Source organism: Lottia gigantea (genome assembly GCF_000327385.1).
Source record: "Lottia gigantea unplaced genomic scaffold LOTGIsca_57, whole genome shotgun sequence".
NCBI classification, from domain to species: domain Eukaryota; kingdom Metazoa; phylum Mollusca; class Gastropoda; family Lottiidae; genus Lottia; species Lottia gigantea.
The window spans coordinates 129,340-151,146 of record NW_008709945.1 but is presented as its reverse complement, the minus strand read 5'-3'; the positions used below and the strand labels follow the sequence as shown (position 1 = coordinate 151,146).

Sequence of the window (21,807 nt, the reverse complement as noted above, 5' to 3'; positions counted from 1 at the left end):
TGACTGAGTAGATATTTCAGACTAGGCTGTCTTACATTTCAATCAAAATAGGCAGTTGTAAAGTGGCAAGTCATAATCAGTATTCTAGAATGGTACAACTATGAAAATATAGGAATTCATGATCCAGCTCAGCCGGTATATTTTGTTAGTATTGACGACCTATCTATGATGATTTTACCTGTTTCACCGCGCTCTAATTTAATTTCATTAACTGGAAGATCAAGAGACATGTTTGTTCTCAAAAAGTATCTACGAAACACATAAATCTGGACTAAATAATTCCTATCTAACCGCTTTTCAGGAGGTACAGGCAAATCAACAATCGATTTTCTGAATGGAACTCTTCATTTCCGGTGAGAACATTTGACCTAATTGACTTTGGTGTACTTGCTTCTTTGTTAATCCGAAAACTGTCATTTATCTGCATACTAAATTCGGAAGCAAAAAAGATATGATTAGAGGGACAAAATAATTAGTATCATTGATTTATTTGACGTAATATGAAAAGAAATTCACTTTTAACAAAGATTTTTTTAAAATCTATATTCCAAGGAACAAGAGTAGAAGAACCATTCAGACAAACATCTTCACCATTGAAGGGAGGTAAATCGTGATAATAAGCCATTTGTGAATTTGAGAGTAAATAAAACAATTTTAAAACAGAAAAATACTTAATTTGAAGTCGAAATGGCTAAGGACATTCTTACAGACAACCAGATCTGTGAACTAAATCAAACAATACAAAATGGGGATGAAAAATATTTGTGTTTCACTACTTTCGATTTACAATGGACGATTTGTGTCACGGATGGTGTAAATGTTTGGAGATTATCTGTGGACGAAGACGATTTTCAGACCCACAAAGAATTGACTAACATCGATAAAGATGACGCTTTCTGCTCTAAAATCAGGTTAATTTCTTATCGCAGAGTCCTTAACTTCAGAAAAATAGATATATTTGCCGTGCGGATGCCTTTGGTCTCTTAACCTAGGTCGATTTTGTTTTGTAGTCCGAAATATTACTGTATGTGTATATATATTTTCGGTTTATTTCACGATCCTTTTATAAAGGAATAGGCCCTACATTTCAATCATTCAAATATCAATTGAATTTGAAAGCCGCATGGTTTTGATCTTTTGTTTTCTTGTCTTCAGGAATGGATTTGTGGCAGGAGACATTTCTGTAGCCAAAGTTGGAACCAAGATGAAGTTGTCCATTGGTAAAGGGACCTCCTCCATAGCTTTCGATCTGTATGAAGCCAAAGCAGCGGACAAGAAAACCGACATGAAAAATGTTTTATTCAGATTGGCAGAGAAAGCAATTAATCTGGAACAAAAGCTGTCCGTAGCAAACCAGAAAATTGACAAACTTCAGTTAGAAAAGTCAGCTAATAAGGGAACTAATCCTATTTTTGATACTGGGTCAAAAAGAGGGGCAGCAGCGTCGTCCAAGGCAAAGCCTAAAAAGGCTGGAATGAGTGTTGTGAATCCAAATAGTAAAAAAAGGAAGGCTGCAACGGGTGTCGTATTCGACTGAAACCTGTCAATACTTTAATACAAAATCATTTATCATCATTATAATATCTTTATCATTTTGGATATCGTCGTAACTTTGATTAAATATTAAAGATTTTTTAACCCTCGCGTATTTGTATTGAATTCCAAAAGCTGAAACATATTGAATTTACATCAGACTTAGTTTTAAGTTTGCTCCAGGCACATTCAGATTAGACCGAAACATTAGTCTCTATTCCAGCCTCTGATTTAGACAGAATAATTCTGATGTCAGCTGGTGTAGAGACAGAAAAAATAGGCCCTGTTAAATGGAGACATTCCGCATCTCCGCAGGTGCGGGGGTTTTAAACCTGTTTAGATACCTCGGATCTGCAAAACCCAGATATATTTGGTAAGAAGAATATTTTTGTAGTTGAGTCATGCCATCATTTTCTCCCTACACCATTTATGTCCCGTCTCTGGTTCCATCAACGTTTTTTTTGCGAAACTGCAGATCTAGCATCGGCTATTTAAAACTGCGTGCGCGTTATTTACAATTTCTTGGAGGTAATTCAATATTATCTTTGGAGGTGTGGAAAATCCCCATTTAACAGGGTCTTTTTCTTCTGACTCTACTCCACCTGACAACTGTCAAAATATCCATCATAGGCTGGAATAGAGGCAGATGTTTCTGACTAGGTATCGGATGAATGCATGTCGGGACAACCAAAGAATGCATAGGCCACTTATCAACATTACATAATTATGATTATAGAAACAGGCGAATGTGACATGAAACGATACATAAACTGGATAAACAACGGTGACAGGCGACAAACCAATGTCATAAGAAAACTGAAAATAGGACACATGGAAACGGTCATGAACAGCGGGACTTGTCTATTCCACGACACATGTAACTATATATAAACAAATGTGAATAAAAAAACAAACCGTGGGAATAAATAAATAAGACAAGAAAAAACATACAAAAGGCAACAACATGTGATAAGGGGCGAAACAAACGAAAGCGACAAGACGCAAACTACAGAGAAAAAAGGATGTGACAACGCACGAACTATAGAGACAAGCGAATATGACAACCGCAAGCCGCAGAGACAAACGAATGTGACAAGACACAAATCACAGAGACAAACGAATGTGACAACATACAATTAAACCACAGAGACAAAAGAATGTAACACCAAACAAACTATAGGGACAAACGAATATTACAAGAAACAAACCACAGATACAAACGAATGTGACAACAAACAAACCAAAGAGACAGCATACAAACGACAGCAACAAAACTAATGTTTTAGCCTTTTTAGGTACCTTAATGTGACATAATATACAAAACACAGACAAACGAATGTGATAACATACAAACCACAGAGACAAAAGAATGTAACACCAAACAAACAAACTATAGGGACGAACGAATATGATAAGAAACACACCACAGATACAAACGAATGTGGTAACAAACAAACCAAAGAGACAGCATACAAACGACAGCGACAAAACTAATGTTTAGCCTTTTTAGGTACCTTCTTTCCAAACTAATTTTCTTCTTTTCAATCCCCAGACTAAATCTTTAGACAGGAATACATTTAATTATGCTTGTAAGATCCATTAAACACTTACTTTACAGGAATTCATGCCTTTTATCAGAGAGTTTCGGATGCCTGTGATTTCAATTCAGGTCGATTTTGCTAACTAAATCGACCACCGGGGACGTTGTACATGCGCTGTCTTGACATTACTGTGGCGGTAGAAATGGCCAGGAGAGTGAGTGTATCTTGAGTTACTATAATAAAAAACAAGATTTGTACGATCTCGAAAGATGGCAGACAAAACAGCCCCGCAATCTCAACTGAAATTGGAATGGGTCTACGGTTACAGAGGTCATCAATGCCGTAATAATTTATATTATACGTCTAATAAAGATGTTGTATATTTTGTGGCCGGCGTTGGAATTGTTTACTCTGTTCGAGACCATAAACAACGATTTTTCCTGGGACATGATGATGATATTATCAGGTAACTATGGAAACTGATAAATAAAACCTGTTTAACAGTAGTTGAAATGCAAATATATTAAATTTAATTAGGAATTGTTGCATTTTGAAAATATTTTCATTGATGATTTTGAATACAAGTTGGAACATGTTACAACAGTGTTGTACAATGTATCCACTACTATATGTAAATATATCATAGTATAACTGTATAGTTACCTACATTTTACAGAATGGCAATACCCTGCCTACCATTTAACTGATACATATATACCCCTATGTTATGTTATAAATAACTGTATAGAAGAAAACCTCAAATATGGAGATATAATAAGTTTTGATTGTATTACTAAAGCAAACATCATGCTAATATTCACATCTACTGTCTTTGCATAATTCATCTGAAAATCACATTTTGCGTTTTTTTAAAGTTCATATATTGAAATTCATTTTGTTTCATTTTATGCTTATTTCAAGATTGAAATTAAAATGAAGCAATCATATATCAATAAAAGATTTAATGGGTGTTGACATATTTGTTACAGTTTAACTCTACACCCTGAGAAAACACTGGTAGCTACAGGACAAATTGGTAAAAAACCGTATATTTGTGTATGGGATGCTGCTACTTGTGAAACTGTATCGATTTTAAAAGATGGACATGAACATGGGGTGGCTGCTATGGGATTTGATAAGGAAGGCTCTGTAAGTATTCTCTATATTGATTAGGGCTGGGTTAAAATAATCAAAATTATTGTTTATCATTGCTATGAAATTAATAATTTCAATTATCGATTATCTAATTTCATAATTGATTATATGTCAAAGCTTCATTTTCTCCACCGTTCCCACATGGTTTCCCTTCAGCACATAGCATACTCACAATAAACAATTATAACCAAGCAAAGCAAAACAAAAATAACCCATGCAATTAAGAATTTTGGCATGTTTTTAATTTAGTATTAACAGGATTTCTTAAATGAATTATTTCGATTATTAGTCGATTATTGATCAATTATCAATCTCAATTTGGTTACCCAGCCCTAATTTTGATGTCACTTTCTCTCTACACAGAGTTCTGTCTTTAATGGTTTAGGAAAATTAGAATTTCTGTTTTTTTAATTGCTTATTTTGATGACTTGTAAAAGTTGTGAATAACTTAATTCTTATGAATGTGTGAACTTTATTGTACATTGTAGAGACTGGTATCAGTGGGATTGGATCAACATTCTACTATTAATGTATGGGATTGGAGAAAAGGTAAAATATTGGCTACAGTTAGAGGACATTCTGATAAGGTAAGTTGGTTTACTTTCAAAACTTTTGGTCTAGATTTGGGGTGCGAAAGCCTAAGAGGCTTGAATAAGTAAGCATTCCTCATTATTGCTGTTAACTCATATTCAATATTAAAACTGAGAGACACCATTACCAAGCACCTGCTAGTAGAGAGGATCATCTGAATTCTGTATTTTCATCTCTAATATGATATAAAAATTTGTTTTCTAGGTATTTGATGTACAGTTCCATCCTTATATGGACAATACTATCGTATCATGTGGTGTTAAACATATTAAATTCTGGACGTTATGTGGTAACGCCTTAACACCTAAAAAAGGTGAGATCTTATTGCTGCACATGCTTTAAGTATTTATACAAGACCAATTGTTTGATATATGATAATATATATATGATAATTGTTTCACCAATGAAGTGAAAATAAGTATAAAGTAATAAAAGCATCTTTCCAGTAATGAAGTTGTCATTTTACTATAAAGAGAATTATTACTTGAAGGCTGTAAATGGTAGTCTTTGTCATGTTGTTCTTTTCTAAATGAGTTTATTGTATATTGTTTTAATAGGTATATTTGGTAAGATAGGAGAGATTCAGACTATACTATGTTTAGCGTTTGGACCAGGTAATATTACTTACTCAGGTACGCTAGCTGGTGATGTCTATGTATGGAAAGATAATACACTAGATAGTGTGATACAGGGGGCACATAATGTAAGTAAGATATCATTAATTTATTTTAATTCATCCATTATGATAATCTTCAGGAGAGATTAAGAAATTTAAATGAAATGATATTAGTAGTAAATGTCTGTGTTAAACTGGTATATTTAAATTTTTGTGTAGGGAGCTATCTATACATTAGATATGTGTGATGAAGGATATACAACTGGTGGTAAAGATTCTATGGTTAAACTATGGGACACTGATTTTAAGCCTATCTCAGCTGTAAATTTGGCTAACTCTCAAGATGGCTATAAAGGTATGGGATGAGTATTTCTCACTTTGTAAATTCTAAAGAGATCCAGGACAGGACAAGGATAGGTGATTAATATCCATGGTAAAACTTGTGCTTGCTTTTACATATTTGATGCGAAATTTGTAGGCTAAATTGACAGGTGATTGGCATAATATGACAAGACTTAATGCAAGTCTATACAAACTCTATACTTGAAAGAGCCATGGACAATAAAAAAAAAAACTGTAGGCAGAGTCTGACGTTATCATGGCACAGGGCATGGATTTGCTTGTGTCATTTGAATGTAAATATATCTCATATAAAATTCAAATTATTTATTTTAATGTGAGTACCATAGCTTTATACCTATAAAATATACATTATTGAAGACCTATTCATTGTTTTGTAGGATTATGTGTACGTAGTGTATGTTGGAGAGCTGATAGATTGTTAGTAGGAACACAAGACAGTGAAATATTTGAAATTGATGTAAAAGACAAAAATAAACCTCAATGCTTAGTTCAAGGTCATGCTGAAGGTGAACTCTGGGCCCTGGCTGTTCATCCTAGGAAACCAATCTTCGCTACTGCTAGTGATGATCAGACATTGAGGTATGGTATAAAGCTAAAAATGCTAGCTCTTTGTAATTTGCTTGAGGGCCCACAGTATGCTAGTGTACCAAAGTTTAAAATGATAGCTGCTCAGAATTTTTTTCTTAAATAGAACATTTGTAAAAGCCACTCTCTTCATTGCTTTTCAATAGAATTGTCATTCTGTGAAGTGAAGTAGACATACATCTATCTGTTTTATTTATTTGCATAAAAGTTTAGAGGGATTAGTAACCTTACCTAAATAGTAGATACTCTTATTCTATATACAACAAAAAGTTCAGTTGTAGTTCTATTCATAAATTATTTAAAAGACTATTATATAAGTACAAATATATAAAATCATGGGGTTGTTAGAAGCAGGTAGGGGAGCTATTCTTCTTGATGGAAGCATGTGCTCTTTGGCTCTAAGATTGCCCTTCGTTCTGTTCTATGTTCCATCTGATCATATTTTACATTATGAATATTTATTTTATTTAGATTATGGAATATGACCAACTCAGAACTCTTATCTAAAACAACCCTAGAGAATAAAATCAGATCGTGTTCATTTGATTTTGATGGAAACCAGATAGCTGTTGGATTTACTGACGGTTCATTCATGGTGTTAAGATCAAGGTTAGTTTATGAATACCCTCTGTGTAACATTCTTTACAATTTCTTTGCAGTTTGCATTGATTCAAGAAAGTTTGATATTCATTTCATATATTTTAAACAAACTGTTAATTTATCACCTCAACATGTTTTTATTCTAAATTATCATTTATCATCATCATAAATTATATGTTTTAACATGTTTTTTGTGAAACAAATGACAGTGAACTGAGCACTAGATATTGCTCTATAAATGATTGCAATCCTATTCACATTTTGCAATATTCTGTTATATGGAAAAATATGTTTCAAACTTCAACATTACAGAAAATCAGCCATCTGGTGATATTTTTATTCGAATTATCTTCCCTTGTTACAGAGACCTATCTGAGGTGATCCATATGAAAGATCGTAAAGAAGTTATACATGAAATGAAGTTTTCACCATGTGGCAAGTTTCTGGCTGTAGCATCTAATGATAACTTTGTTGATATTTATTCCGTGGATCAGAGATTCAAACGAGTTGGAACATGTTCTGGTAGTTCTAGTTTTATCACCCATATTGATTGGTCAGAGGACAGTAAATATCTTCAGACTAATAGTGGTGCTTCAGAACGACTCTTCTTTAAAATGCCAGGTATGTTATTCTTGTCCTTTTCAGTTTGATCAGTATGTTAGTTGAAACTACTATTTAATATATTTTTATAAGATCTAACATGTTATTTGACTTATCATTAAAATATTGTATTATGTTTTGCTGATCTTGTGTATTTGTAAGGAAACATGTGCTTAAATCATATGTCTAATGTCATAATGGGGTAAGCAAAACACTTGCTTCTAAGCTATATTTACAATTATACAGTACTTATTGCAGTTATTTTTGGAGGAAATTTTCATACCTGTAAATTGTTTTGTGATTTCAGTGGGTAAACAAGCTACCAATAAAGAAGAGATAATGTCTATCCACTGGGCATCATTTACTGGTGTACTGGGAGCAGAGGTCAGTGGTATATGGGAGAAATATACTGATACTAATGATGTCAATGCTGTAGATGCTAATTTTGCTGCTCAAACTGTTGTCACTGGTGACGATTTTGGTTTAGTCAAACTTTTTAGATTCCCTTGCTTGAAGAAAGGTGAGTTGCATTACACAAACAAAACAAACATGTGCTGTCCAAAAGTCAAAGAGTACAAGCATGAGTGGGCATGAATTATCCTGATAGACATACCTGGATCATTTCAGAAGGAAATAGCGACAAATAAGCAAAAAGTGTTGTGCTTATTACAGAACTCATAAATAAAGCGTGGCAAAACAAAATTTTTCTTCAGCAAAATATGATTAAAATTGCAACAATTCAAAATGAATAAATCTTAGAAAAGTGATAAAACGAAACAGTTTTGAAAGAAGAATAATAACAATAAAACATATACTGGGTAATGATATGCAACTTTTTTTTCAGGGGCTAAATTCCGAAAGTATACAGGTCATTCCGCCCATGTTAGTAATGTTCGATTTTCATCTGATAAACAGAAAGTGATATCTATAGGAGGTGCTGATCATGCTATATTTCAATGGAAATTTTATCCACAAGGATCTGGTAGTGATGACTTGAGTCTTGGAGGTGTAGATGGTAAGTTTATCATGACTTGTATCAAACCACACATAATTCCTTTCATCAAAATTGATGAAATAATTAAAAATAAAAACTATGACATATGAATGTACACAAAATCAACACACATCAGTACAGAAGCCAGATTATATTATTTCGCATTATTGACAATTAACGTAACAGAAGTCAACTGTATTTAGTAAAAGGTCTTCATCTTTAATAAACTGAGATAATATTTGGTCAAAAAAGATAATTTTTTTATGGTATTGATACATACATACATTTTAAAATTTATCGATTCTTACAAGACCGGGGTTAATATTTATACTTTTAGCATATCTAGATAGTAACAGTGAAGCTAGTGATAGTGACCTATCAGATGTAGGAGAACTAGATAGTGATTTAGAACGTGAGAAACAAGTGAGCTATGATAGAGCTATATATAAAGAAGATACCAAATCACTGAAGAAATTGATGAGACAAGATATGAAAGCTGGAGATAAAAGAAAAAAGGGACCCATTGATAGTCTTAAACTTTCTTATATTCATGGGTAGGTCTAAGAATTTAATAGGCTCTTCGAATTTTGTGTTTGTTTTTGTCTTTCCCATATCAGTGTATTGTATAGTATGATTCAATGTAAATATGAAGAACAGGGCTTATTATGCATGATACCATATCTAAACTCTTTGTACAGTTTCTATGTGTTCTTTACACAGGCATTTTAAAGTATTTCAATCTCCTAGCTTCAAAAGAGTGTAGAAATTATCGAAGACTATCTTTTCATTGGAAAATCTATTATACTTGTATGTATCTATTATTTGGATATTTATGAATTGCTTTTCGTTTCAGATATCGTGGGTATGATTGTCGTAATAATTTATTCTATACACAAAGTGGTGAAATAGTGTATCATGTTGCTGCCACTGGTATAGTTTATAGTAAAGAGAAAAATCAACAGAAATTCTACACCTGTCATACTGATGATATACTGTGTTTATGTATCCATCCATTGAAAGATCTAGTGGCTACTGGACAGGTATGATATACTGTGTTTATGTATCCATCCATTGAAAGATCAAGTGGCTACAGGACAGGTATGATATACTGTGTTTATGTATCCATCCATTGAAAGATCAAGTGGCTACAGGACAGGTATGATATACTGTGTTTATGTATCCATCCATTGAAAGATCAAGTGGCTACAGGACAGGTATGATATACTGTGTTTATGTATCCATCCATTGAAAGATCTAGTAGCTACAGGACAGGTATGATATGCTGTGTTTATGTATCCATCTATTGAAAGATCTATTAGCTACAGGACAGGTATGATATACTGTGTTTATGTATCCATCCATTGAAAGATCTAGTAGCTAAAGGACAGGTATGATATACTGTGTTTATGTATCCATCCATTGAAAGATCTAGTAGCTAAAGGACAGGTATGATATGCTGTGTTTATGTATCCATCCATTGAAAGATCTAGTAGCTAAAGGACAGGTATGATATACTGTGTTTATGTATCCATCTATTGAAAGATCTAGTGGCTACTGGACAAGTATGATATACTGTGTTTATGTATCCATCTATTGAAAGATCTAGTAGCTACTGGACAGGTATGATATACTGTGTTTATGTATCCATCTATTGAAAGATCTAGTAGCTACGGGACAGGTATGATATGCTGTGTTTATGTATCCATCCATTGAAAGATCTAGTAGCTACTGGACAAGTATGATATACTGTGTTTATGTATCCATCCATTGAAAGATCTAGTGGCTACTGGACAAGTATGATATACTGTGTTTATGTATCCATCCATTGAAAGATCTAGTGGCTACAGGACAGGTATGAAATACTGTGTTTATTCACCCAAATTGGAGTTTATGTATCTAGGATTTGTGTAGAAAAACACGACGTCAATAGGCCTAACGCGGGACGTTGGTAGCTTAATGGCTGACTTCCCGTTCTTCACTGCTCTCATTGGCTCTTCGCTATGACGTTCCATCTAGTTATTTATAGGATATCTATGCAAACAATCTACCTTAAGAGCAGACAACTCTGTTTTACTGAGAAGGAAAATATGGGAGATAACTCTTACTTAACAATGAGTTTTAAGACCACAATATGAACTAATGATATCAATATGACACTATTCTGAATCAGATGGAATGGAAGTTGTAGATAGATGATCAGATCAGACAAAATGTATCAGATGATTCAGGTCTTGTAACTGATGATTTGGAATTAAGAGAAAGAAACACTTATTACTGTCTTTATTTTACTAGGTGATGGTAAAAAGCTAGTATCTGTAGGATTAGATGATAACCATACTATAGTAGTGTGGGACTGGAAAAAGGGTGAAAAGTTAGCTTCTACTAGGTAAGTCTTCTTTATTATAATTGATAAGAGTAGAGTGTTATTGAAGGTTTGAAGAGTATGTCTACCTCTGTCATTTGCTAACCTTGAAATAGAAAACGTTTACCAAACTATGAGCTGATTTAACTATGGCAGTTTGTAAGAACTGCTGGTGAGAATTTTGTAAGTGTATTAATAAAGTAACAATTGTCATGTAAATTTGGATATTTTGAAAGTAATTTTTTGTTATTATCTACTTCAGAGGTCACAAAGACAAGATATTTGTAGTAAAATGGAATCCATTCGATGGTAGTAAATTAGTATCAGTTGGTGTTAAACATATCAAATTCTGGACCCAAACAGGTTTGTTGTCTTTATTTCTTAGTGGTCAAGTCAGTGATGGAATCAGTTTTTGTATGCCAATGAGCACAACATGGCAAAGTCCGGTATATCATTTCTGTTTATGCAAAGTTTTAGTCATCTTGCACAATATGGCATAAGTAACAATTTAATGCTATGTAAAGTATGAAATAGCATTTGAATTGTATATTTTCTATCCTTACAGGAGGTGGGTTTACATCCAACCGAGGAACTCTAGGTAAAGTAGCTAAACTATGTGATATGTTATGTGTAGCCTATGGTAAATCAGATGATTTATGTTTTTCTGGTGGTAGTGATGGTAACGTTTTTATATGGCAAGGTTTAAACTTACAGAAAGTAGTAAAAGCTCATGAAGGACCTGTCTTCTCCATGCATTCTCTGGATAAGGTAATTGCTTCTATTTCATACTTGCTGGCACTTCATAGTAGTCTTGTGTCAATTGCACGCTAGTTGCCTAGAGATATATAAAACATCAAAAAATTTTATTGGCCAGTATGTGGGTGATCCTGATCATTTGTCATCATCTAGTCCAACCAATAGAATTTATATTATCTTATAATCTAAAGCTCAAGAAATATATTTTTATATATCTGCATGTATTATGGATTATGAATTAAAGTAAAAGTCATAATTGCGAACATTGATGCTACAAATCTATTAAATATGTCTCTCTGGGGAGAGAGTGTATTAACATGATTACCAACTGATTAAAATATTAAAAAAAAGCAAATTTTTTTTTATTAGGGATTTGTAACAGGAGGTAAAGATGGAGTAGTTGGTTTATGGGATGATCAGTTTGACAGATGTTTAAAGACCTATGCTCTTAAAAGAGCTGCTATTGCCCAAGGATCACGAGGTATGCTGATTCAAGAATCACCAGCTATTAGAGCTATAGTATTAGGCCATGGTAAAATACTAGTGGGTACTAAAAATGGTGAAATTATTGAAGTTGATAAATCTGGACCCATGACATTACTTACACAGGTAATTCCTTTGTTTTTTCTTTCTTTTAAAGGATAATTTTTAGTGAGTTTCCTTATTTTTGAGATATTGATTGTCATAATTGAAACTCAATTTTTATTATACTATTTTAGAAATTGTATATTGACTAGCAGATCAATGTTCTTGTTATGAATATATAAAGATTAGTGCAAAAATGGAGCAAAACATTCATACACAGTCAAGAGCTCATTTTCGACCATTCGATTATTGCAATAATTTTCCGCTCTGCATTTCACTCCATTTGAAATGAACCCCTGTAACTTGTGGTGTAAAATTATGTGTTTAATTATGAAAGAAGTAATACCACAATATTGGTCTTTATATTGGTGTTTAATGTTGTATAAATTTATAATTTAAGGGCCATATGGAGGGAGAAGTATGGGGTATAGACTGTCACCCAACACAAGCTATCTATGCTACAGTTAGTGATGATAAAACATTGAGATTATGGGATCTAGCTACAGATCATAGAATGTTGAATTTTAAAGAATTAAAACAAGCTGCAAGATGTGTTGCCTTCAGTCCTGATGGTAAAGCTTTAGCTGTTGGTCAGAAAGATGGTAAGTGTTAGGCTGATTCTTTTAACATATTGAAAGGCAAATGTGTTGACTAATGTGATTAATTATGCCATCTTGCAAGCTTGAAATAGTTCACAGATAAAGCTCAGTACTTGAGATGTCATGTTCAACAACTCAATTTCACATGTAATTGTACAGTTTCCAATTTCTAAGATGAAGAAGGATAAGATATTTTGAGGAAACTCTATTGTATCTGTGAATGATGGTCCAATATTCATCAGTAGACAAAGATCATAATAACATTGAATACCCTATTTCTCTCTTGGATAAAAAAAAACACCTCTTGTTGCCCCTACCTAACAGAATAGTTTGTTATTACAGGAAGTTTTGTGGTAGTAAATGCTGAGAGTATGGATGATATAATACATATACATCATAGAAAGGAGGAGATATCAGATATCAGATTTTCACCGGGTAACATATAACTGTTATCTTATCAGTGATTTTTTTTATTAGAAATATCTAAGATATTTATTTAAATTTAGGAAGAATTTTTATTGCTGTAAAATTGGTGTTTGATAAATCATTTTGAAATTCAGGAATCATTTCAAGTAGTCATAGAATTAATTCCAATGAAAGTTTATAATGTGTCTGATAGTTATACAGCCACGTTACTATTATTTTATTAATATTGTTTCAGATACTGGTAAATATCTAGCTGTGGCCTCCCATGATAATTTTGTTGATATTTATAATGTACAGAGTACTAAAAGAGTAGGAACTTGTAAAGGAGCATCAAGTTATATCACTCATATAGACTGGGGTAGTAATGGTAAGATATTTGTTATTAATTCCATGAAGTTGCAGCACTCAAAATAAGAAATAACACCTTACTCAATTTCTTATTTCTTAGTCTTTATTAATCAAAATCAGTTTTGTCTTTTGTTCGTTCAGCAAAAATATTTGATTTTATTGATTAAGAATGGATACTGATTCCTATGTAGTCTCAAAAGTAACACTTGCCACTGTAACACTTATAAACCTTTGGACATACATGATATCTTAATCCTTTAGTGACATTTAGGGGTAGAGATCACATTAGTTAGATGAAAAAGATCTAGTTATCAAATTACATATTTATGTCTTTTAGGAAAGGTATTAATGGTGAACTCAGGAGCCAAAGAACAACTTTTCTTCGAAGCGCCAAGAGGTCATCGCATAACCATGAAATCTAATGATATAGAGAAGTTTAACTGGGACAGTTGGACCTGTGTATTAGGGACAGCATGTGAGGGAATCTGGCCACCTAAAAGTGATGTCACTGACGTCAACTCCACCAGTTAAACTAAAGATAAAAGTTTATTAGCTACAGCAGATGATTTTGGTTTTGTGAAATTATTTGCTTTCCCTTACCAACAAAACTACTACATGTGGTGAAAGTGATGATTCAGATACAGACTCAGAGGAAGAAGGTAAGAGGCTCATTTCTTATATTTCCTGTGCTTGGGTGCAGTCTTAAGTTTTTTGGCAAGGATCTTATAGCAAGTTATATGGGTCCATTTACAGAGTAAACAGTGAGGAAAGTTCACTCATTAATTTCTTTAAATTTGTGATCGGGATTTGAAATTTAGTGATATATAAAATCATAAATATTTCTGTCAAGGACTAAATTGATAAAGTTTGAATTACACCTAAAACTGTAATATGTTATTTGTAGTTGTTTCCTAGCTTTATTCCTGTTTATATCTTTGTTATGATAATGTAGGTTATGACAGTGATGTAGAAAGAGAGAAGAAAATGGATTATACCAGTAAAATATATATCAGTCCTATTAGAGAGAAAGAGGGTGTGAAACCTCACAATCAGGAACAAGCACAATCTACACAAAAGTAAGTTATGTTCCTTATAAATGACTGTTTATTGTTTATTAGTCTAACCTTTTCTGTATAAACATCCTTACCAGGACTATTTCTTCATATAGGTTTTTCACTCATGTACATAGAAGCAAAATGTGTCAATTCTTAATTTTTTGTAAATACGTGACCAATTGTTGATGTGAATATAAACATAATATTGAAGTATGCAATCAATGTTTAATGTTAAAATGTGACAGAATCATAAGATATGTGCTCCAAATCTATGCTTTAATGAGAAATATACACTTGCTGATTGTTAAAATATTATTGTTATAGTAAACCTGTTGCCAGTAGAAATGTTAATAAAGCACCATTAGTACAGAAAGCTGATCTACCTCCATCTACTGGTGGTAAGAGAAGAAAAATTACACCAGTTAATGTAAGTACTTCTAGTGTGTTCTATGACTGTCCTAAACAACTTTGATGAGTAGTAATTTTATATTGAATCCTAGAAATTTATAAATCTATTGAATAGGAGTGGATGTTTTGGACTCAACAAAGCATTTTGCAGTTTATGATAGAATTTCATTGTTTACTGTGGTCGAAACATTACTTGCAAAATCATATCATAGTGATTCAAACTTATATATTCATCTCTTTAGATTCCTCCTTGCCCAATAAATATAATTTTCTTCAACAGGAGTTACAGTTAGAGTATGTTCATGGTTACCGTGGTTTTGATGCTAGAAGTAATCTGTATTATTGTAATGATGCCAATGATGTTGTATTTCACGCTGCTGGTGCTGGTATTGTACAAAATATGTCCACAGGTACAGTAAATACTCACTGTTTCATTGATATTACTTTATCTAAAGTTTTCAGGTTTGAAAATTCTGCTTGTGCTCTTATAAGGGCATATTAGCATTGTTTCTTGTCATTTTTGAATCACATTTGTAGGCCTACATATTGGACTCTCAATTATAAGAAGCAAGTTGAAGTTATTTGAAAAGATGATAAACACAAGCAGTCAACTTTTGATGGTAGATAGGTATTAATTGCTTGACTATACTTTCATTTTGATTTGATTTCAGGAAGCCAATCATTTTATCTCGAACACACTGATGATATCATCTGTCTAGATGTCAACCAACATCCTAAATTTAAAAACGTCATAGCTACAGGTCAGATTGGTAATCAGCCATCAGTACATGTATGGGATGCTGTCACTAAGAAAACACTGTCTATAATACGAGGGGTCCATTCTAAAGGTGTCTGTTCTGTGGATTTCTCATGTACTGGTAAACTTCTCCTGTCAGTTGGGTTAGAAGATGATCATAATTTAGCTGTTTGGAGATGGCAAGATGGTACGTATTTGAAATCTATTTATATGACATTTGTATTTATTAGTGAATATCTGGTATCCTTCAAGTACTGGTCATGATAATATTATATCTGTGAGATATTTAGAATATTTTATAAATCTAAGATAGACCACTGCTTAATGAGTTTTCACCTGTGAAAAATTTTGTCATCATAAATTATATTTTAATTTTTACCCCTTTGTTTTCTTGAGTAAAGCCTGATTAAGATGTTCAAATATTTCTTGTTTTTCATTAACAGAATAGTTTAACATATACTGGAGCTCTGAGTGGTGATGTTTATGTATGGAAAGAGAATACATTAATAAGATTAGTACAGAAAGCCCATACTGGACCTGTCTTCTCTATGTTTACTACATTACGTGATGGACTTATTGTAACTGGTGGTAAAGAACTACCGTAAGTAACAATAGATTTTCTTATAATTTAGCATCTGAATACAGCAACAGAAAGTTAACATTCCACCTCTTCAGTAAGTCTGCCTTTAAAATTCTTTGAAAGTATAGCAGGTCAATCAGAAATGGTCATTAATATTTAAGGCAGGAGAAAACTTCTCAAAACAAAATTTGATGTGTAAAAAACAAACATTTATTTAAACAATATTTTAAAATCTATTGTATAATTGTTCTAGCAGAAGTAAAGATAATGGGCCGGTAAAACTATGGGATCAAGATATGAAGAGATGTAAAGCTTTTCCTATCCGTGATGAAGGCAAGAGAGCCGATGTGGTCAAATCAGTTTGTAGGAGTAAGGTAAGAAATATTGAGTTGTTAACCTTAGCATCATAGGCATAATCTGACTGTGACATGTTTGTTCAATATGCATTTCATTAAGCAAATGCTTAAATAGTATCAACGTATTAGTCTTAATAGGGAAACTTGGGATAATAATGAGAAATTTGATCCACTGTTGTAACATTATGTACTTAGGAGAAGATTTCACCATCTCTCTGTAATATCTGATGTGTATATGGTCCATTCTCAATATTTGCTTTTATTTCAGGGTAAGATCCTAGTAGGAACTAGAGATAATTCTGTACTAGAACTGAGTGAAAAAGAAGGTAATATACAGATACTGGTTGCTGGTCATTCTGAAGGTGAAGTCTGGGGATTAGATACTCATCCTACCCTCAACCATTTTATCACTGCCAGTTTTGATGGTACTGTTAGGATGTGGGATATAGCCAAAAAGGTAAGAGGGTTGTATAATGGATAAAAACCTCATTTATAGATAAGCTATTAGCTGTATGAATTCAATGAAAATGAGTTGACATGTAGGTCTACGGTTATAGAGTGATATTAGGTGTTAAACAAATGTAGAAACACTCAGCTATATGACTCGACCTACAAGAACAATTTGCAGTGGAGCTAATACTAAGATATAATGCTGTGCATTTGAATCCTTTAAAGACAATCTGTGATATTACATCCAATGTCCTGGGGAGTTTGCTTTCAGCAACTAGGTACTGTGTTGCAACAATGTTTTGTACTTACCTTTTATCAACAGAATATGATATTAATGGTTTATATTACAGACATTACTAGCCCGACTAGAAGTAGGTTCAGCTAGAAGTGTAGCTTTTAGTCCTGATGGTGAACTGATAGCTGTAGGTTTGAATAATGGAGAATTCCTGGTCCTATCAGTCAATGGATTGAAATTATGGGGTAAAAAACGAGATCGATCTGGTGCCATCAATGATGTAAAGTGAGTATATTATTAACCATATAGACTCTCCATAAGTGAGGTTAAGCTCAGAATAGGGTATAATGTTTGGGCTTTGGTCAAATGGCATAATATTCAGTTTTAGTGTGTTTGCAATAGTTACATGATTCATAACATGTCATAAGTTAAGAACCTAAGAAACATGCCTTTTAGACACCAAGTGAGAAACATAGACTTCACTTGCAGCATTTTACACATACATACATAATAACTACATATATATGATGGGAAAATTAATTGACATGATTGATATATAATGATATTTTCAAGATAAGTAATATTTAACTGTGAGTAATCAAACAAATTCTGAAAGACCAAAGGAAATTTTTGATATCATGATATAATTTATGTTCTAGATTTAGCCCTGATAATAAATACCTAGCAGTAGGATCGGAAGATAAATGTGTAGATTTTTATAACCTGACTGAAGGTCCCAGTTTAAATAGAAGTAGTTTTTGTAAAGGTATACCTAGTTTTGTTATACAGATGGATTTCTCAGCTGATAGTAAATATATAAGGGTGAGTTCTATGTTTTCTTATGGTTATATTATCCAGTAAACCTTTCTGATAGATAGTAACTCCTTTTAGCTGCAAATATGATGCTTTTTTTTTTATTTAGTTATAACTAATTAGATCATGGAAGGAATTGTTTTTGTCAATAAAGCTTTTATGATACACTAATGATTTGAGAATAGCAATGGGCTTTCTTACTTTTTAAAAAAATCTCATGATAACTTGTGTGGTTTTTAAAATATAAAAGCTCCCTTAAGTATTGTTATGGAAATTATAATTATAGCAAGCTTAATCAGTTAACTATTGGTATATTACAGGTTGGAACAGGTGATTATACACCTCATGTATTTAAAGTACCAGCTGGTACACTGGTAGAAGATAAACAAATCTTAGATAATATCACTTGGGCATCTTGGACAAGGTTAAAATATTTCTATATTTTTGAAGATAAATAGTAGAGGTATAGGTTTCCTATTGCCAGGAATAACCTCATCTGTATTTTTATTCTTAGTAGCAGTGAGGTTGCCCCCTATTTGTATTTTTTTACAAATTTAAATTTGGGGTAAAACCCTCTCAGACACTTCATGCCCCTATGGTGCTTCCACAGCTGCCGAATTTTGAATCTCAACCTCAACAGTTGTCCCCCTCTCTCATCAAATCAGACTACCCCCAATTTGTATCCCCAGTCTTTGAAGCTAGCGCCACCACTGCTAATAGTAGAAAGTATACTACATTTCATTCAATTTATATTTTCAGTGTGTTAGGAGAGGAAGTAATAGGAATATGGCCGAGAGATTCAAGTAATGCAGACGTCAACTGTGCTCATCTCTCACATCTTGGAAGTTCTCTAGCTACTGGAGATGATAATGGTTTTGTTAAATTGTTTGAATTTCCATGTTCGGATAGATATGTAAGTATCTCATTGTGTTAATATCATCTTGAAAAAAGTAGGATGTAGAACTCAATTCAATTCATATCATATCATCTACAAGTATTTTGATCAACGAAGATCAATTTGAAAATGTCAAACAATATTTTTTACATGTCTTAGATTCTATGATATTTGTATTACACAACAGTATGAGGTCAACGTAAAGTGATTTAATTAGTACTTTACTACAACTGACATATAAGGAATCGTATGAAGACATTGATTCAAGATTATGATCGAAAAAGACAACAGTCATTAGAAAGTTGACTGTATACTATTTGTCTTCAGGCTTTTTACCAAAAATTAATATGATATTTATTATAAATTTTAAATTTTTTATCTTCTGTATAGAATACGGTAAGAAATGATCATGTAATGACTTTTTTTGCAAAGCACATTTAAAAAGATATTTATGCATGCACCTCACAGGCTTATAGGTAAAACTCAAACAAAGAAAGCATTTGTACAAAACCTGTACCTTTATTACAACTTCAAAACCTTTTAGCATATGTAATAAATTTAAAACTTCATTTTCACCCTATGAGCTCTTGATGTTAGATGTTATCTCCAAATTATTCTGTCATCTCTTAATGTTAGGCTAATACTGTCTGATTATAATTGTTTTATAAATTGTGACAATACTATTTAGCTCTACTCTCTTATTGTTGAAAGGATAACAAGTTGAAGAAAACCTTATGTATTTTCCATAATCAATTTATATGCATGGCCTTCCCCCCCTCTAGTAACAATCAAATTAACTAACAACATAATGGTCTTGACTGTCTTGACTGAACAGTGCTGTGTTTAAGCTTATTCATCATTATAGGCAAGAAATGGTGTAAAACTTTACTCCAATAAGACAATATATACGGATAAAATGTCAATCTTTGCCTTTTTGTATGTTTCCTATGAATTCTAATATTTTCATATATGCTCAATGCTACAGACCTACATTCTAAATCAAAACTTTTCAAAGCTGTTTGTGTTGTTTTCTACTGAATTAGTGGGGCTATATCAAAAGGAAACTGAAGGGAAGGGAACATTTTGTGAAAACTAAGGATTGCAACTGAATAAAGTTTTTATTATTGTATTTATAGGCTTCTCATAAGAACTATGTAGGACATTCAGCTCATGTCACCAATGTAAGATTTTCATCTGATGATAGACATCTGATTAGTACTGGTGGAGATGATTGCTGGTAAGTTTATAATTTCTATTTCATGTCTGTCTAGTATAGTTTTTGGGAGAAAATAAGGCAAAAGCATTTTTTTATCATGTGCTTCTGTATATTATATTCATCTTAGATAAATCTGTCACCAGCAAGCAGTAATAACTAAAAGTAGACCTTTAGATTTCTAACCTATAATTTGATTTGTTTTTTCAGTGTTTTTGTATGGAAGTGTGTATAAAATGGAGGAGAATTAAAAATGGAGATCTCAGAGGCAGCCATATCAAGACATTTAACTTTTTCCTGTTGCCTTTTCCTTATAGAAGATTATAGATATGATGTAGATTAAATTATTTATATTTTTGTAGATTTCACATTTTGGTTATCTACGCAGCTCAAATTTTTGAAAATATTATTATCTTATTTAATCATATATATTCATCTTTATTTTTTTTAAATTCATCTTCTTCACTAATTGGCATAATGAGTCAAGTTTAAGAGTAGTCACTAGTAATCACTAGTATCATTTAAGGGACCAAAGACATATTGAAATCCTGAAACAATAGGTGTAATCAGTGTTAACAAGAATTTGCTAAAAATAGATCGCATGCACATATCAATATGAATGGCTTCATTCTCAATCTCTCCTATTTATTTATTTGAGATAATTAAATTTATGAAAAATTTTAACACTTCTGTGAACTTTCTACAGAAAGTATTATGAAATAACTCAAAATATTGAAATTTTTGTTAAAACAGTCCTATATTGGACATCAAACTCTTGTTGATTGTGAGTCTAACTTGGGTGATGGGTTACATAGGTCACCCTATAAGATATCTGAGATATACCTTTATTTCAGAAGTTTTCATGTAAAGAAATCTAATTCTTGTTCAGTTGTATTATAAAAATTGTTAAGAGAATTGCTGATCTAATTTTTTTGCCAAAACAGTCCTTTACCGTTTGGACACCAATTCAGTGTTGTGGTTTTAAAACAGTTTTCATCCTTTTTAAACCCTTGCTCTGTGTACCATCAATATATGTATGTCCAGTTTAATGTATTCCGTCCTAATTATGATTATTTCTAACAGCCTATTTGTTGTAGTTCTGTGATATTTTATGTATATTTTGATACCTTTGTTATTTTCTATTGTATATTGTTCATATTTATTTCATATATAAATATTTCTACTCCATGTTTGCTTTATGATATGTGGTATAGTTGATATATAAATAATCATGGATCACAGACCATATGGAGCCAATATGATTGTTATCTTGTCAGAAATAATAACCAAACCATTTGATGTAGAAGAAGTATAAAACTTAAGATCTGGTGTCTGCTTCCCCATTAATTTAAATTCAAATCGTGGATTGTTATCGCTTCCAGGAGATTATT

At 32.4% G+C, this 21,807-nt stretch overlaps 2 protein-coding genes across 2 annotated transcripts; both read left to right on the top strand.

Moving 5' to 3' along the window:
• Positions 1–604: 604 nt before the first annotated feature.
• LOTGIDRAFT_234912 (hypothetical protein) lies at positions 605–1,643 on the top strand. Its single transcript, XM_009063309.1, has 2 exons — positions 605–911; positions 1,156–1,643. Exons 1-2 carry the CDS (start codon positions 688–690, stop codon positions 1,535–1,537), a joined length of 606 nt encoding a protein of 201 aa, XP_009061557.1. The 5' UTR covers positions 605–687; the 3' UTR covers positions 1,538–1,643.
• Positions 1,644–3,343: 1,700 nt separating this feature from the next.
• LOTGIDRAFT_166239 (hypothetical protein) lies at positions 3,344–20,651 on the top strand (the record flags this gene model as incomplete). The annotated part of the gene is made up of 38 exons (XM_009063308.1): positions 3,344–3,540; positions 4,064–4,223; positions 4,718–4,816; positions 5,025–5,133; positions 5,378–5,523; positions 5,656–5,791; positions 6,177–6,378; positions 6,856–6,993; positions 7,349–7,605; positions 7,892–8,104; positions 8,429–8,599; positions 8,916–9,132; positions 9,432–9,618; positions 9,904–9,908; positions 10,179–10,198; positions 10,871–10,964; positions 11,203–11,303; positions 11,506–11,708; positions 12,066–12,305; positions 12,682–12,883; positions 13,223–13,315; positions 13,542–13,673; positions 13,992–14,180; positions 14,214–14,274; positions 14,559–14,560; positions 14,607–14,730; positions 15,034–15,136; positions 15,398–15,527; positions 15,789–16,114; positions 16,318–16,475; positions 16,708–16,828; positions 17,079–17,267; positions 17,611–17,780; positions 18,155–18,317; positions 18,629–18,732; positions 19,068–19,221; positions 20,340–20,440; positions 20,627–20,651. 38 exons carry the CDS (start codon positions 3,344–3,346, stop codon positions 20,649–20,651), a joined length of 5,442 nt encoding a protein of 1,813 aa, XP_009061556.1.
• Between the last annotated feature and the right edge of the window lie 1,156 nt (positions 20,652–21,807).